Source organism: Salvelinus namaycush, chromosome 1 (assembly GCF_016432855.1).
Source record: "Salvelinus namaycush isolate Seneca chromosome 1, SaNama_1.0, whole genome shotgun sequence".
NCBI classification, from domain to species: domain Eukaryota; kingdom Metazoa; phylum Chordata; class Actinopteri; order Salmoniformes; family Salmonidae; genus Salvelinus; species Salvelinus namaycush.
The window spans coordinates 75,996,286-76,013,864 of NC_052307.1; the positions used below are offsets into that span (position 1 = coordinate 75,996,286).

At 41.2% G+C, this 17,579-nt stretch overlaps 2 protein-coding genes and 1 long non-coding RNA gene across 6 annotated transcripts; 2 read left to right on the plus strand and 1 right to left on the minus strand.

Moving 5' to 3' along the window:
* Positions 1-80: 80 nt before the first annotated feature.
* On the plus strand, positions 81-13,964 carry LOC120048941 (mitochondrial glutamate carrier 1-like). 4 transcript variants are annotated; one of them, XR_005477082.1, is made up of 10 exons: positions 81-178; positions 385-429; positions 635-775; positions 912-967; positions 1,154-1,244; positions 1,927-1,984; positions 2,249-2,309; positions 2,648-2,745; positions 4,603-4,670; positions 13,856-13,964. XR_005477082.1 is itself a non-coding variant. In XM_038995228.1 (9 exons), the coding sequence occupies exons 2-9, from the start codon at positions 410-412 to the stop codon at positions 4,603-4,605; spliced, it is 528 nt and encodes a 175-aa protein (XP_038851156.1). In that variant the 5' UTR covers positions 81-178; positions 385-409; the 3' UTR covers positions 4,606-5,059. The 4 variants fall into 4 exon arrangements, 1 of the variants encoding a protein (XP_038851156.1); XR_005477083.1 differs by having other exon boundaries at positions 82-147; XR_005477084.1 differs by having other exon boundaries at positions 84-178; positions 635-760.
* LOC120049078 lies at positions 2,200-17,491 on the minus strand. The gene is made up of 3 exons (XR_005477090.1): positions 17,335-17,491; positions 16,639-16,730; positions 2,200-2,778 (listed from the first exon to the last, which is right to left on the minus strand). It is a non-coding gene; the product is annotated as an uncharacterized LOC120049078 (long non-coding RNA).
* Positions 13,898-15,167, plus strand: LOC120049015 (serum amyloid A-5 protein-like). Its single transcript, XM_038995278.1, has 4 exons — positions 13,898-14,011; positions 14,128-14,233; positions 14,477-14,615; positions 14,821-15,167. Exons 2-4 carry the CDS (start codon positions 14,146-14,148, stop codon positions 14,957-14,959), a joined length of 366 nt encoding a protein of 121 aa, XP_038851206.1. The 5' UTR covers positions 13,898-14,011; positions 14,128-14,145; the 3' UTR covers positions 14,960-15,167.
* Positions 17,492-17,579: the final 88 nt, after the last annotated feature.

Sequence of the window (17,579 nt, forward strand, 5' to 3'; positions counted from 1 at the left end):
TAGAATTAGGGTTGAGGGAGGAGTGGAGGGGAAGGATTGATGTGATTGGTCCAGAAGGAGGGTGGCTGTACAATCAGCTTCTTCTGAAAGCATGGCTCAATGAATGAACACTCTTCATTTCAGGTAGCCAGCCAACACAACATTGAGGTAAATGCTACTATGCCCAGGGATAAGCCAAGTACGTTCCATGCACAGATGTTTCTCAAAGCTTTAACTGAGTGTCTGACTACTGTTCTGATATGGATTTGTACTCTGTTCTTTTCCAGTTCTCCTCCACAGCTGGCCAATTACTTGACTGACTGACTGAAACTGACGGTTGAACATTGGTTGGTTGACTGAGGTATTCTCCATCTATCGTCCACTAATCCATTGTTTTCCTTGCAGATCACGTTTACAGATATACAGACAGATGGCTGACAAGCAGATCAGGTAAGTGCGGATAAGGATATTGATTGAAACAGAAGAATCTGAGAGGATTTTATCACATGTTTTAATTGATGTTCTAGTTTGAGTCTTGAACTAATTCCTCCACTATTTTCCCGCTCTCTCATTCTTGTTTTTAACTTTTGTTATTGATTGGTCATTGTCACCTTTTTGATCCCGTCTCACCCTTCTCTCTTTCTCTCCCTCTCAGTTTACCTGCCAAATTGATCAATGGGGGAATTGCTGGACTGATTGGTGTGACATGTGTATTTCCTATTGACCTAGCCAAGACCCGTCTCCAGAACCAGCAAAATGGTTCCCGTCTCTACACCAGCATGTATGCACAAAGCTGGTAAACACACTCTTTTAACCAGTCAAAAAAAAAAAAAAAAATCTAAAACGAACTTGCAGTTTGCTTGTAGTATCTGCTTACCTCTGGTTGATTCTCTGAGGTCTTTGCACAGTAATCCTTTGTGTTCACTACACAGGTCAGATTGCCTTATCAAGACCATCCAATCAGAGGGGTACTTTGGCATGTACAGAGGTAGAACAAAATTATGTGTGTGTGTGTGTGTGTGCTTGTGCGTGCGTGCGTGTGTGTGTGTGTGTGTGTGCGTGCGTGTGTGTGGTGTGTGTGTATGTGTGTGTTCATGCGTGCGTGTGTGTGCACACAGGTTTGAGCATGTTCTTTGTTTATGACTCTGTGTCTCTATATTTCTTTGACCATTAGGTGCTGCTGTGAACCTGACTCTGGTCACTCCAGAGAAGGCCATCAAACTAGCTGCCAATGACTTCTTTAGACAGCACCTGTCCAAGGATGGGTGAGTAGTGCTCAGAGGCCTCTTTCAAACACCTGTCTGTCAAATACAATCATACACCAGTCGTAACTGACTGGTACACCAACCTCTTGCCCACTCTGATCTCTTTGAATAGATGTACTTGAAAGATGTAGTGTATACTATATCAGCTTTAACTAACTTCTTGTTTGGATTTGATATACATATCACAAATAGGATTTTAATAATATCTTCACTATGTGCTGGGATCTAGTGGTAATACGTTAGAAGTATAAATATTTTGTAAACATACAGCATGGTTGATAGGACCAATCCCACAGGCCCCTGCAGCATTATCCGCATGACATACCTGGGCTATCTTTAGCGTCCCTCAACATTTCCATGGGGTCCAACAACATGGCTGATAAATTATTGAGTGACCTGCGCTAGTGAACTGGTGAATTATTAACATGTTTCTAAGACTGTGTGAATCCGTGAGTGTGTGTATGTGTTTGTTTATGTATGTTTCTTTATGTGTATCACTAATGGTATGTTTATTGTTTAATGCATGTTTATGGTCATGTCCTTTGTGGATAGAAACAGGGAGTTTTATGTTGTATGCATTTTGTTTAATGTATGTAAATCACTTGAGATAGCACCAGACCATCCAGAGAAATTAGCAAAGTCATTGAACCAAAATGATTATGACATTTGTTCTCTCTCTCAGTCAGAAGCTCACCCTGCTGAGGGAGATGCTGGCGGGTTGTGGTGCTGGTACATGTCAGGTAAGATCAGTTTGGGTATCAGCCTCAGACAGCTTTCTACTACCATCTTGTGGCTCAACAGTCTCTTTGTCTCTCCATCTCTTTGTCTCTCCATCTCTCTGCCTCTCCATCTCTCTGTCTCTCCATCTCTGTCTCTCTGTCTCTCCATCTCTCTGTCTCTCTCTGTCTCTCCATATCTCTGTCTCTCCATCTCTCTGTCTCTCTGTCTCTCCATCTCTGTGTCTCCATCTCTTTGTCTCTCCATCTCTCCATCTCTTGGTGCAGGTCATCATCACCACTCCCATGGAGATGCTAAAGATCCAGTTACAGGATGCAGGGCGGATAGGTGAGAAATGGGTAGAAGAAGGAGAGAGGAGGTTGTATGTTCCCTTGTTCCCAGTCAGGGTTTCATGACTAACCAATGTCTTGTCAGCCAAACAAACACAAACAGATCACAGAGATCTGATCAGTTAGAACCAGTAACAGCCAGCATTGTTATTGTATCAATGTACAATAGTTATTTTATTGCTTGACCACATTTGTGACTCTTCCTTGTGTTCCTGTGACTCCTCAAATGTATTTTTGTTTGTCAACTTCTCCTGGTGCATTCCTGCTTCTCTGTCCCTGATTGATGATGTCACACTGATGATACTGATGATGTTGTGTGTGTTATGACACATGTAGAGGCTCAGAGGAAGCTGATGTCCCAGGCTGCAGTTGGGGCCCCTGGGGGCCCAGTGGAGTTGAGGTCCCATACAGCAATGCAGCTCACCCGGGAGACGGTAAGGACATCTCCGTACAGCAATGCAGCTTACCTGTGGATGGTAAGGACAGTCGTGTGTGTGTATACAGGTATGAGTGTGTATACAGTTGTAAGGTTTTTCCGTGCATCGGCAAGACAGAACAGCTGCCTCCGGTAAGACAAGGGGTGGAGGTCTGTGTCTATTTGTCAATAACAGCTGGTGCGCAAAATCAAATATTAAGGAAGTCTCGAGGTTTTGCTTGCCTGAGATAGAGTATCTCTTGATAAGCTGTAGACAACACTATTTACCAAGAGAGTGTTCATCTATGTTTTTCGTAGCTGTCTATTTACCACCACAAACCGATGCTGGCACTAAGACCGCACTCAACGATCTCTATAAAGCCATAAGCAAACAAGAAAATGCTCATCCAGAGGCGGTGCCCCTAGTGGCCGAGGACTTTAATGCAGAAAAACTCAAATCTGTTTTACCTGTTACATGTGCAAGAAGAGAGGAAAAAAACTCTAGACTACCTTTACTCCAAACACAAAGATGTTTACAAAGCTCTCCCTCGCCCTCCATTTGGCAAATCTGACCATAATTATATCCTCCTGATTCCTGCTTACAAACAAAAACTAAAGCAGGAAGTACCAGTGACTCACTCAATATGGAGGTAGTCAGATGACGCAGATGCTAAGCTACAGGACTATTTTGCTAGCAAAGACTGGTATATGTTCCGTGACTCATCCGATTTCATTGAGGAGTATACCACATCGGTCACCTGCTTCATCTATAAGTGCATCAATGACGTTGTCCCACAGTGACCATACGTACATACCTCAACCAGAAGCCATGGAATGCAGGCAACATCCGCACTGAGCTAAGCTGTTCCAGACGACTGTGTGATCACGCTCGCCGCAGTCGATGTGAGTAAGACTTTAAAAAAAAATGTTGAACCACCTTTTTCTCCACAATTTGTATCTTGTCTCATCGCTGCAACTCCCCAACGGGATAGGGAGGAGAAGGTCAAGTCATGCATCCTTCGAAACATGACCCACCAAACCGTGCTTCTTAACACCCGCCCGCTTAACCCGGAAGCCATCCGCACCAATGTGTTGGAGGAAACAGCACCAATTGTGCGCCACCCTATGGGACTCCTGATTACGGCCAGTTCTGATACAGCCCGGGATTGAACCCGTGTCTGTAGTGACGAATCTTTAAACAGGTCAACATTCACAAGGCCGCAGGGCCAGAGGAATTACCAGGACGTGTACTCCGAGCATGCGCTGACCTACTGGCAAGTGTCTTCACTGACATTTTCAACCTGTCCCTGGCCGAGTCTGTAATACCTACATGTTTCAAGCAGACCACCATAGTCCCTGTTCCCAAGAACACTAAGGTAACCTGCCTAAATGACTACTGACCCATAGCACTCACGTCTGTAGCCATTTAGTGTAGCCATGTAGCCATGAAGCCATGAACACACCAAGACAGTCGTGAGGAGGGCAGGACAATGCCTATTCCCCCAAAGATTTGGCATGGGTCCTCAGATCCTCAAAAAGTTCTACAGCTGCACCATCGAGAGCATCCTGAATGGTTGCATCACCGCCTGGTATGGCAACTGCTCGGCCTCCGATCGCAAGGGGCTACAGAGGGTAGTGCGTATGGCCCAGTACATCACTGGGGCCAAGCTTCCTGCCATCCAGGACCTATATACCAGTCAGTGTCATAGAAAGGCCCTTATTTTTCTTAAAACTGCATTGTTGGTTAAGGGCTTGTAAGTAAGCATTTCATGGTAAGGTCTACCTGTTGTATGCGGCGCATGTGACAAATAAAATGTGATTTGATTATGCCTGCCGTGTACCCTGTAAGCCAATTGATACAGTATGTGTATTACAGTGATTAAGACCAGAATTCAGACCATGACATGGGGAAGTCGGGGACGGCGGAGTGACAGACTGCATCAGGTAAACTCTCCTTCTCACTCTAACTCTTCCACTGCTTCCCTCCTGGTTTTGACAGGCCCTTTCTGATCAATTATATCCATATTATCTGATGGTAGAACATTACAACATCTACTGGTACTATGAAATAAACTGAGAAGGCATTTTAGACTAGAAAATTCAGTAAATGTCGGATAAAAAATGTCGCGACCGTCCTGATGGAAACACCAGATTTCTCATAAACTTTCCAAATATTTAATAAACTAAATACAATAGACAAGGTTGGATCTTTTTGTCTGTAAAATGAATTATGCGAGAGATGGTGGCGGAAAGGCTTTTAAGTGCAAATATTGATTTAATAAAGTAATCTTGCAGTCACAAGATGAAATGTGTGGTCCTCCCTCTCCGACTTTGGAAAGCATACAGTTTATTAGGCTACAGATGAAATAAACTATGATGAACTTCACAGCATGGTTAAATTGCAAAGTGATGAGCTTGATGCTCCTCTCCCAAAAATATTGAGGGTCTTATTCTGGTGACAAAATTAACAACCAGTGCTTGGCTGCCATTTGACAATTAAAAATAATCTCGCTCTCATGTCCATAAACTCATTCTGATTTGTTGTGGCCCCCACAATCATTTAAGTTGCCCATCCCTGATGTAGGCTATATTCGCACTGTATCTACGAGCTGCTGGCTAGAGTGCATGTGCCAATACCAGAGTGGGCACATTCGCTATATTAACTCAATATTTTTTGTAACAAAACCATCAGTTGAAAATGTGATGGAAACCAATTGAACTTTTAACCGAGAAAGTTTTTTATGTGCACTACGTTATCATACACAGAATTTTATCTGCAAAAAGTTTATTTGATGGAAACACGTATCTGGTGGGAAAATGCTCAGATTTTATTCATGCGGATTTGAGAATATTCACATGAAAATCTGCCGCAAATTGGATGGAAACCTCGCTATAGATTAAGATTTGAGATGTATATTAAAAAGGTTTTGTGGCAAAATGCTATATATCCATTATTTAGCTGGAATGGAATGTTTGTATCCTGCAGATTTGACATATAGACATATTACTTTATTGATAATTTTGTAAAAATGTATTTTTTTATATTGATGTCACCAACAGACATATCAGTAGACAGGAATTCTAATGATATCTAGTTTATGTACACCAGTGGAGACTGCTGAGGGGTGGACGGCTCATAATAATGGCTGGAATGGAGTAAATGGAATGGTACCAAACATGTTGTTCCCATTGACTGCATTCCAGCCATTACTGTGAGCCGTCCTTCCACCAGCAGAGTTGTAGTTCTTGACACAAAACGATGTGGCTGGCACCTTCTGCCATACCCTGTTCAATGGCACTTAAATCTTTTGTCTTGTTTCAATTGTCTCAAGGCTTAAAAATACTTGTTTAACCGGTTTTCTCATTCATCTACACTGATTGAAGTGGATTTAACAAGTGACATCAATGAGGGGTCATATATTTTACCTGGTCAGTCTGTCACGGAAAGAGCAGGTATTCATTTAAGTGATAATGCCCTCGAAACAGGTGTAATAGATTACATGTAATCTGTTACTCCCCAACCCTGCACTTAGTGTAGTGGGTCTATGACATCATCCTATCTAGGGTTCTATATCTATGATCACCAATATGTAATTTGTACAGTTCTTATATATATACATTTGACTGTAAAACCTTGCAGTGCTACTGTTTTCTCTGTGAGTGAGGTGGATATATGGCATTTTGCAACAACATATGATAGTCTCTCTGAAATGAAACAATCTAATGATAGATTTCAAACAAATACATTTAATTACCATGCCCTGATTAGATGGGGGAAAACACACCCATCTCTGTCTATATTTCATCATGTCAACTGTCTATTTGGGGCTACGGTTTGTTTTGGACAGGACCATAGTAACACTGTCAAAAACAGGATGTGATGCTGAGGAAATTCCGAAGTTTCATTTCCAGTCAGAACTGTTTCTATTAGTCAGGAACGGAGAACTGGCATCTCAGCTGGCTTTCACTACCAACAAAACATTATTGGTAATATGTCCATATGAATTATGTTCGGTTTTAGTATTTTTTTCCTAAACTTTGGGCAAATGTCTCATGTGGTTTTCAAGCTGCTGAATCTGGCAGGTAAATGCATCCAGGAGATAAAAAAATGTCGATTAAGTATCACTGTCACTAGCTAACAGGGGGAAAAAATGCCTAGATAGCTTACTTGTACTACTAAATTTGAAAAGCATTGGATTGGTGTAAACATGGGTGAAAGAGTTTACTTCCACCATATTTTTTACACCAGTCTGGACACTATTCCTTTTAATTCCAAGTCAGATTGAGATTGACTTCATAATTTAAACCTAACCTAACTTTAGCTCTTGAGAACCCAAGGCCATCCAGCCATGGGTTCTCATTTGAACAATAACAGCGGGGTCAATGTTTTGTGTAACTGTTAATAATCACTGCGTGCAATATAGTTTTGGAAACCTCAGAAATTCTATTTTCATATCACTCAAGTTATTTTACAAATACAAAGATTCCCACTGAGGTGTTTTGCATTGCACTTCCTGAACTAATGGAAACTCAGGAGGGAACAACAAAAAACATTGACTGGAAGCTGTTACACAGAAAACCTCAGTGGAGATCTGTTGTAAAACAGTAAGTGTATCTTTTGTATTTGTAAAGTTATTTATGGATAAGTTGAGTGTTCAAGGTTTCCAAAACCATGTTCCAATCAGGGATCAATTATTTCTAGATAGAGGGTTTCACACTTGACCAAATAACTTCAGCTAATAAAAAGGGACATGGAATGACTCCAATTGTAACGAGTGGGCTGAGAGTCATTAAGCAAGTTCAAGGAATGAGTGTTTTAATAAATAAAAGGAACAATGACCACGCAACACACCAACATGAAAACAGCGTCAATAACACCTGAGGAAAGAACCAAGGGGAGTGACAGATATAGGGAAGATAATCAAGGAGGTGATGGAGTCCAGGTGAGTGTCATGAGGTGCAGGTGCGTGAGGCGATGGTGACAGATGTGCGGGATACTCAGCAGCCTGATGACCTAGAGGCCAGAGAGGGAGTATATGTGACACCAATGTAAAATTGGAGTCATGAGAAGGGCTAACCTATGACCTGACCCATCACCTTATATATTACTGCCCCCCAGTTGTGACATCCCAAAAAACACACAAAAACTCTACAACCCATATTTCTTCTAGCCTCCCACAAATGCTTTATCTTCTTAACACTAAAACTGAACCTAAATAATATAAAAATGAAATATATATATTTTCATACAACTTAAACTAAAACAGATGTACAAAACAAACAGAAATAAAAACGAATATAAAAACACATAACCTTGCTGTGCTGTCTCCATACTGACATGTCATTATGCTACCAACATGACGTCATCATGATAGCCATAAAAGTTTAAAACTAGTTAAAAATATATTTTTTCTTTTTTTTGTTACCTTTCAAAATTCAAATATTTGGTAACACTACATGGAGGTACTGTTTTAAGTACAGGTATTTGCCAAAATAAAGGAAACACTTGAGTAAAGGAGGGATACAAAGTATTTTGAAAGCAGGTGCTTCCACATAGGTGGAGTTCCTGAGTTAATTAAGCAGTTAACGTTCCATCATGCTTAGGGTCATGTATAAAAATGCTGGGCAGGTCATTATTTTGGCTATCATGGCTTTGGCCCGCAGGATGACAATGCCTCCGTCCACAGGGAAGGAGTGGTCACTGATCTGGTTGGCTGAGCATGAAAATTATGTAAACCATATGCCATGGCTATTTCAGTGACCAGATCTCAACCCAATTGAACACCTATGGGAGATTCTGGAGCAGTGCCTGAGACAGTGTTTTACACCAAAATACAATGATTTACAATTGAGGACAAACGCTAAATAGGTCAGTACAGTAAAGCATTAAAATCTGTAATTTTCTTTCTGATGTTGTGTTGTTGCTGACTAGAAGAGGCAGTGTTAGTTAGCCATTCTCAAGATGCCAGACATGGGTTATATCCAGAAACGGGTAGGCCTCACGAGATGCTAAGAGGCGTATGTACTTTAAACTATCCATATCATTTTTGTTGTTGTTGCAGTATGCCCCATAAAAGCTCACTAGGTTTTCTAATGCCTTCTTTGTGAGTCATTGGAAAACCTCCCTGGTCTTTGTTATTGAATCTTTGCCATATGTACAGTATATACTGTAGTCTAGTCAATGCCATCCAATTAAACTATTGCTGTATATATACTATTCTATCCCATGTATTTTTTATTTTATTTATTTTATTTCACCTTTATTTAACCAGGTAAGCCAGTTGAGAACAAGTTCTCATTTACAACTGCGACCTGGCCAAGATAAAGCAAAGCAGTGCAACACAAACAACAACACAGAGTTACACATAAACAAACGTACAGTCAATAACAGAAAATAAAAATCTATGTACAGTGTGAGCAAATGTAGAAGATTAGGGAGGTAAGGCAATAAATAGGCCACAGAGGCAAAATATTTACAATTTAGCATTAACACTGGAGTGATAGATGTGCAGATGATGATGTGCAAGTAGAGATACTGGGGTTCAAAAGAGCAAAAAGATAAATAACAATATGGGGATGAGATAGTTGGGTGTGCTATTTACAGATTGGCTGTGTACAGGTACAGTGATCAGTAAGCTGCTCTGACAGCTGATGCTTAAAGTTAGAGAGGGAGATATAAGTCTCCAGCTTCAGTGATTTTTGCAATTCGTTACAGTCATTGGCAGCAGAAACTGGAAGGAAAGGCGGCCAAAATAAGTCTTGGCTTTGGGAATGAACAGTGAAACATACTTGCTGGAGCGTGTGCTACGGGTGGGTGTTGCTATGGTGACCAGTGTGCTAAGGCAGGGCTTTACCTAGCAAAGTCTTATAGATGACCTGGAGCCAGTGGGTTTGGCGACGAATATGTAGCGAGGGCCAGCCAACGAGAGCATACAGGTCGCAGTGGTGGGTAGTATATGGGGCTTTGGTGACAAAAAGGATGGCACTGTGATAGACTACATCCAATTTGCTGAGTAGAGTGTTGGAGGCTATTTTGTAAATGACATCGCGTAGTCAAGGATCGGTGGGATAGTCAGTTTTACGAGGGTATGTTTGGCAGCATGAATGAAGGAGGCTTTGTTGCGAAATAGTAAGCCAATTCTAGATTTAATTTTGGATTGGAGATGCTTAATGTGAGTCTGGAAGGAGAGTTTACAGTCTAACCCGACACCTAGGTATTTGTAGTTGTCCACATATTCTAAGTCAGAGCCGTCCAGACTAGTGATGCTAGTCGGGCGGGCAGGTGCGGACAGCGATCGGTTGAAGAGCATGCATTTAGTTTTACTAGCATTTGAAAGCAGTTGGAAGCCACGGAAGGAGCGTTGTATGGCATTGAAGCTCGTTTGTAGGTTTGTTATCACAGTGTCCAAAGAAGGGCCAGATGTATACAGAATGGTGTCGTCTGCGTAGAGGTGGATCAGAGAATCAACAGCAGCAAGAGCGACATCATTGATGTATACAGAGAAAAGAGTCGGCCCGAGAATTGAACCCTGTGGCACCCCCATAGAGACTGCCAGAGGTCCGGACAACAGGCCCTCCAATTGGACACACTGAACTCTATCTGAGAAGTAGTTGGTGAACCAGGCGAGGCAGTCATTTGAGAAACCAAGGCTATTGAATCTGCCGATAAGAATGCGGTGATTGACAGAGTCAAAAGCCTTGGCCAGGTCGATGAAGACGGCTGCACAGTACTGTCTTTTATCGATGGCGGTTATGATATTGTTTAGGACGTTGAGCGTGGCTGAGGTGCACCCATGACCAGCTCAGAAACCAGATTGCATAGTGGCGAAGGTACGGTGGGATTTGAAATGGTCGGTGATCTGTTTGTTAACTTGGCTTTCGAAGATTTTAGAAAGGCAGGGCAGGATGGATATAGGTTTATAACAGTTTAGGTCTAGAGTGTCTCCCCCTTTGAAGAGGGGGATGACCGCGGCAGCTTTCCAATCTTTGGGGATCTCAGACGATACGAAAGAGAGGTTGAACAGGCTAGTAATAGGGGTTGCAACATTTTCGGCTGATAATTTTAGAAAGAGAGGGCCCAGATTTTCTAGCCCATCTGATTTGTAAGGATACAGATTTTGCAGCTCTTTCAGAACATCTGTATTCTACAGATATACAAAATATTCTATCCACATACCGTTCAAAATGTCTATACATCCCATCACACATATATATATATATATATTTACACTTTGGACTCATTGCGTGTCGTAACATTTATATATTTCTTAATTCCATTCTTTTACTTTTAGATCTGTGTGTATTGTTGTGAATTGTTAGATATTACTGCACTGCTGGAGCTATTAACACAAGCATTTCGCTACACCCGCAATAACATCTGCTAAATATGTGTATGCGACCAATAAAAATAGATTTTATTTGTAAACAAGAGTAATAGTGACCAGTAGCAGGATGAATAATGTTGAAGTCGGAAGTTTACATACACCTTAGCCAAATACATTTAAACTCAGTTTTTCCACAATTCCTGACATTTAATCCTAGTAAAAATTCCCTGTCTTAGGTCAGTTAGGATCACCACTTTATTTTAAGAATGTGAAATGTCAGAATAATAGTAGAGAGAATGATTTATTTACACTTTTATTTATTTCATCACATTCCCAGTGGGTCAGAAGTTTACATACACTCAATTAGTATTTGGTAGCATTGCCTTTAAATTGTTTAACTTGGGTCAAACATTTCGGGTAGCCTTCCACAAGCTTCCCACAATAAGTTGGCTGAATTTTGGCCCATTCGTCCTGACAGAGCTGGTGTAACTGAGCCAGGTTTGTAGGCCTCCTTGCTCGCGCATGCTTTTTCAGTTCTGCCCACAAAATGTCTATAGGAATGAGGTCAGGGCTTTGTGATGGCCACTCCAATACCTTGACTTTGTTGTCCTGTGTCCCTGTGCTTCACGTTTGGGATGGTGTTCTTCGGGCTTGCAAACCTTCCCCTTTTACCTCCAAACATAACGATGGTCATTAAGGCCAAACAGTTCTATTTTTGTTTCATCAGACCAGAGGACATTTCTCCAAAAAGTACGATCTTTGTCCCCATGTGCAGTTGCAAACCGGAGTCTGGCTTTTTTATGGTTTTGGAGCAGTGGCTTCTTCCTTGCTGAGCGGCCTTTCAGGTTAGGTCGATATAGGACTCGTTTTACTGTGGATGTAGATATTATTGTACCTGTTTCCTCCAGCATCTTCACAAGGTCCTTTACTGTTGTTCTGGGATTGATTTGCAGTTTTCGCAACAAAGTACATTCATCTCTAGGAGACAGAAAGCGTCTCCTTCCTGAGCGGTATGACGGCTGCGTGGTCCCACGGTGTGTATACTTGTGTACTATTGTTTGTACAGATGAACGTGGTACCTTCAGGCATTTGGAAATTGCTCCCAAGGATGTACCAGACTTGTGGAGGTCTACAATTTGTTTTCTGAGGTCTTGGCTAATTTCTTTTGATTTTCCCATGATGTCAAGCAAAGAGGCGCTGAGTTTGAAGGTAGGCCTTGAAATACATCCACAGGTACACCTCCAATTGACTCAAATGATGTCAATTAGCCTATCAGAAGCTTCTAAAGCCATGACATCATTTTCTGGAATTTTCCAAGCTGTTTAAAAGGCACAGTCAACTTAGCGTATGTAAACTTCTGACTCACTGGAATTGTGATACAGTGAATTATAAGTGAAATAATCTGTCTGTAAACAATTGTTGGAAAAATGATGTCCTAACCAACTTGTCAAAACAATTGTTTGTTTTAACAAGACATTTGTGGAGTGGTTGAAAAACGAGTTTTAATGACTCCAACCTAAGTGTTGTAAACTTCCGTCTTCAACTGTAAATAGATACTAATGGTAATGGAAATCAATAATCAATGAACAGCAGCTTAGGTGTGAGGGCGAGCAGTAATTGTGTAACCTGTAAGATAAAGGTGCAATCCATAAAATGTGGACATGAAAATTATATATATATATATATATATATACTTCGGTCTCTGACATTGCTTGTAATATTTATATATTTCTTAATTCCATTCTTTTACTTTTAGATCTGTGTGTATTGTTGTAAATTGTTAGATATTGCTACACTCGCAAAACATCTGCTAAATATGTGTATGCGACCAATACATTTTGATTTGATTTGTAAACAAGAGTAATAGTGACCAGTAGTAGGATAAAAAGATAGATACTAATGGTAATGGCAATCAATAATCAATGAACAGCAGCATAGGTGTGAGGGGGAGCAGTAATTGTGTAACCCGTAAGTTGTGGACATGCTGTCACGTTCCTGACCTGTTTTCTGTTGTTTGGTATGTGTTTATTGGTCAGGGCGTGAGTTTTGGGTGGGCAGTCTATGTTTTCTGTTTCTATGTTGGTTTTGGGTTGCCTGGTATGGCTCTCAATTAGAGGCAGGTGTTTGACGTTTCCTCTGATTGAGAGTCATATTAAGGTAGGTTGTTCTCACTGTTTGTTTGTGGGTGATTGTTCCTGTGACTGTGTAATCCACATGGGACTGTTTCGTTTCGTTCGTTTAGGTAGTCTGTTCCTGTTCTTGCGTCCTTCGTCTATATGTAAGTTTGTTTGTTTCAGGTCTGTTGCCTTCGTTTATTGTTTTGTAGTTTGTTCTAGTGTTTTGTCAGTGTTTCGTCTGTTTTGAAATAAATCGTTATGTATTCATCACCCGCTGCGCCTTGGTCCGTTCATACACCACCAGACGAACGTTACACATGCAAATTGCCTTTCATGTCTATGTCTATTAAATACCTGTATTCTACCCTACTATAGTAGTCTATAATGAATCATATCATAAGGAATCATTCTCTCATATTAGGTGAGAGGCAAACTTTTGGAACCTCATCCATCATGACAATTACGACATTAAAAGCAGAAAAACAAACTGCATTGCCCCCATTAGTCTTATTAATGCAGACACATCACATTTTGATGCCTTGTTTTTTTAAGCTGTAGGCCTAGTTACACAATTGAGGAGTATCCTACGTATTGCCCAAGGCTTCAGAGCAGGTCCTCTAATTCATCTTGTCATGACCTGGAAATTTCTCATCTTGTGTTCCCGGACATACACTTCTGATCGTAATAGCTTGGGAGGACGAAGTTAGGGAATTCCAGCTTTTGGAAAAACAGAACTCCTCCCTGGTCTGAGTGGAATATAAGAACAAGCTGCAGACCACAAACCAACACGAAACACAAGGGAGTTCAAACTGCCTGACTGACTAACTAACTAAGGAGCTAGAAGGTAAGTGATAACTCTGTTATATGAGGCAGTCAGAGTTTAAGTTGAATAAATTATCTGTAAATATGTTAGCAATTCATAAAGTAGCCTATGCTCTCTCACCCTCATGTTTCCTTCAGTTTGTCGCATCTGCAAGTATGAAGCTGCTTCTAGCTGGACTTGTTCTGACCCTTATTGTGGGGGCTCAAGCTCAGTGGTACCACTTCCCTGGTGAAGCTGTTCAAGGTCCGTTTATACACTTTAATCATTGTTTCTTCATTGTTGACAGAAATAGATACAGAAACCAATAGCAACAAATCTATCAAGAGCGACAAATCATTCAAGAGTAACAAATCATTCAAGAGCAACATGTACTGTATTTGAGGACTCCTTTAAAGTCATTGTTATTTCTTGAGGCTAGTGGTTTGAAAAGTTGTAAAGTTCCTTGAAAGTGTCAAACTCGACATCTGTGTCCTCCTGACCCTGCAGGTGCTAAAGACATGTGGCGTGCATATGACGACATGAAGGACGCCAACTGGAAAAACTCAGACAAGTACTTTCACGCTCGGGGCAACTATGATGCTGCCAGGAGAGGACCAGGGGGCAGGTGGGCAGCAACAGTCATCAGGTGGGTGATTCTCAAATATCTGTGAGATGCTTATAATGTGGTTCAGTTGGTCATCAAATTATCTCATAAAAACTTTCTCCTTTCTCTAATTAGTTCTTTATGCCACTCTTTGTTAAAAAAAAAGTGTCTGGTCAGAAAGACAATTATACCATTATTGGTTTACTGTGGTTGGCGAGTTACTAATGTAATATTTCTCCTCTCTCAGTGATGGCCGGGAGAGGGTTCAGGGTTCCAGTGGTCGAGGACACGAGGACTCAGCAGCTGACCAGGAGGCTAACCGCTGGGGACGTAATGGAGGGGACCCCAACCGCTACAGACCCAATGGACTCCCAAGGAAATACTGAACTTAAAAAAAAGGAGGTTACTAGCCAAACTGAAGGACCACATTCCAAACAAACATATTGCACCTAATTACTGCTTTTGGTAAAACTGTCATATTCTCAAATTATTTTGCCCAAATGTTCTGCTAATAGACAGGTACATGGTACTGAAACTTAGTATACAATATATTTCAAAAGTGTTGCAAAAATAAAGTGATTATGCAACCAGAGACCGAATGTCTTTCTGTATTCAGTATGATATGACTGGTTGGAAAGAAATTTTGAAATCCTGAAATGTGCACTCAAATGATCTGGTGTTGACATTTTCCCAGCCTTCAACTGGCAACCGGTCAGCCCTTTACAACTAGAAAGAGGGACTTTTGGACAGTGGGGTAGCCGTACATAGTACATGTTTTTCATAGGAGACATAGAAGAAGCTGAGAAAAACATAGGAGACATAGAAGAAGCTGAGAAAAACATAGGAGACGAGGCTAAGATTAATGCAGATGACGAGGTGATGTGAACTTTGAGGGTGCAACAACAATTCTTTGCCTCTACCCATCCCTAAGCTCCCTCTCTCCAACACAACACACACTGTGTCCTCCCCTTCTCACTTACAACCAATAGATGCTGGTTTAATTGACCACCGATCCACCAGGGCAATTTGTTGAGTGTAACGAGGGGAATCCTGTTATTAGTGGTGCAGGGGAAGTAAGGAGGCCTGCAGGTACCATATAGGCTTGAACAGCTGGTCCAGGAGGATAAAAAGTGGTAGGTCAGTTCATGACAAATTACAATTATAATATTGGTATCTGCCACGTCCATTTCAGTATATTTGTTAATCATTGAGTGTCACTGATGAAATCTTTGTGAAAATAGAGACATGCTCTGGAACAAAGCTGGTGCCAGGCTATCCTTGTTGTGACATCACAAGAGAAGCATGGGGAGAGAGGGCAAAGGGGAGAGGATGGATGCCCCTGCTGTTAATCAATGGAACATGACAGTTTGAATGAGGATTCAATTCAACATACTATGCAGCTCTATTGAGACCAGAGGTTAGATGAGTAGGCTATGTATAAGTTAACACAGATAGATAATATGCATAAAATTAGCATACAGCTAGGCTTTTGAACATAACCACTCATTATTACAGAATGCAGAATTACAGGCGTACTGTAAAATATGCACAGACATACAATGTTTTGATGAGCCTGACCACACCTCCACACAAGCAACCAATGAGAGTATGGTCCAAAGTACTGTACCAGCTTCTTTGGAACAGACTTTGAACTGAGTGAGTGAGTGAGTGAGTGAATGAATGAGTGAGTGAGTGAGTGAGTGAGTGAGTGAGTGAATGAATGAGTGAGTGAGTGAGTGAGTGAGTGAGTGAGTGAGTGAGTGAGTGAGTGAGTGAGTGAGTGAGTGAGTGAGTGAGTGAGTGAGTGAGTGAGTGAGTGAGTGAGTGAGTGAGTGAGTGAGTGAGTGAGTGAGTGAGTGAGAGAGAGAGAGAGAGAGACAGAGAGACGAGCTAAGAAATTGTAACACAGAGGAATTGTAACTCAGGTATATGGCTTTCCTAGATTTTCTCTTTTTTGTCACTCTTAATTTGAAAATATGTTCTTTAGGGCTCAAAGTGAGGTCAATAGCAATAGATTTTGCAATATCAAATATCACAGATTTCGCTATATCATGATTAACTTCACCTGAGATGTGAAATGGGTAGCAACAGGGTTCAGCTTCACCAAGTGGAAATAAGTAGCCTCAGCAGTTGCACTCAGCATCTATGTGATGAGCCCTGAAATGCAGCAAGGAAAACATAAGCATCATGTATTGAATACCCGATCTGTGTATACATTTATGTGGAAGGTTCACCGGGTGAGCAATGATGTGTAGTTAACGGGGGTGAATTATGTTAAGTCAGGTTTACCTAACAATCATAACACTTAAATCTGAATGTGCAAGGCAGATAGGTGGTGGAATGGGTATAGTGTTACGTGGAAATATTTATTCATGATGTATTAACAAACTAGATGTGGTAAGTGTCTCCATTACCACATGTAATCCATTCCCGGCAGTGAAAAATACATGAGCTCATACTGTACATATAAATGAAAAGCAGACATTTAGTAGACAGACCACTCCTGTGCCTTCTCTTAGGTACTATTCTACGACCAAGGTCCACACACACACACACACACACACACACACACACACACACACACACACACACACACACACACACACACAGACACACACACACACACACACACACACACACACACACACACACACACACACACACACACACACACACACACACACAGCACAGCACAGCACAGTAGATCCTTTTATAAAGACAACAAAGCGAAATATTCGGTCAAAGATATATTGTTACAAACCTGCAAAAAGAGAAGGAGTGCTGTGAGCTTCACAGACTAGACTTCAAACAGATATACACCCATATTTCTAATCACAGTATTGGATGTCCCATCTCCCTCTCTCTTTCTCTGCTTTCTCTTGTTCCATTCAAATACAATACACACACACAAATCAGGAGAGATTTGGGAGGAGTAGGAGTAGAGGAAATAGAAGAGTTGGGGATAGAATTAGGGTTGAGGGAGGAGTGGAGGGGAAGGATTGATGT

Coding starts and splice junctions, on each gene's coding strand:
- LOC120048941 (XM_038995228.1), top strand. CDS start 410: ATGGCTGACAAGCAGATCAG. Junction 776..911: donor AGCATGTATGCACAAAGCTG/GTAAACACACTC, acceptor TTCACTACACAG/GTCAGATTGCCTTATCAAGA. Junction 1,245..1,926: donor CAGCACCTGTCCAAGGATGG/GTGAGTAGTGCT, acceptor TCTCTCTCTCAG/TCAGAAGCTCACCCTGCTGA.
- LOC120049015 (XM_038995278.1), top strand. CDS start 14,146: ATGAAGCTGCTTCTAGCTGGACTTGTTCTGACCCTTATTGTGGGGGCT. Junction 14,234..14,476: donor CCCTGGTGAAGCTGTTCAAG/GTCCGTTTATAC, acceptor CTGACCCTGCAG/GTGCTAAAGACATGTGGCGT. Junction 14,616..14,820: donor TGGGCAGCAACAGTCATCAG/GTGGGTGATTCT, acceptor CTCCTCTCTCAG/TGATGGCCGGGAGAGGGTTC.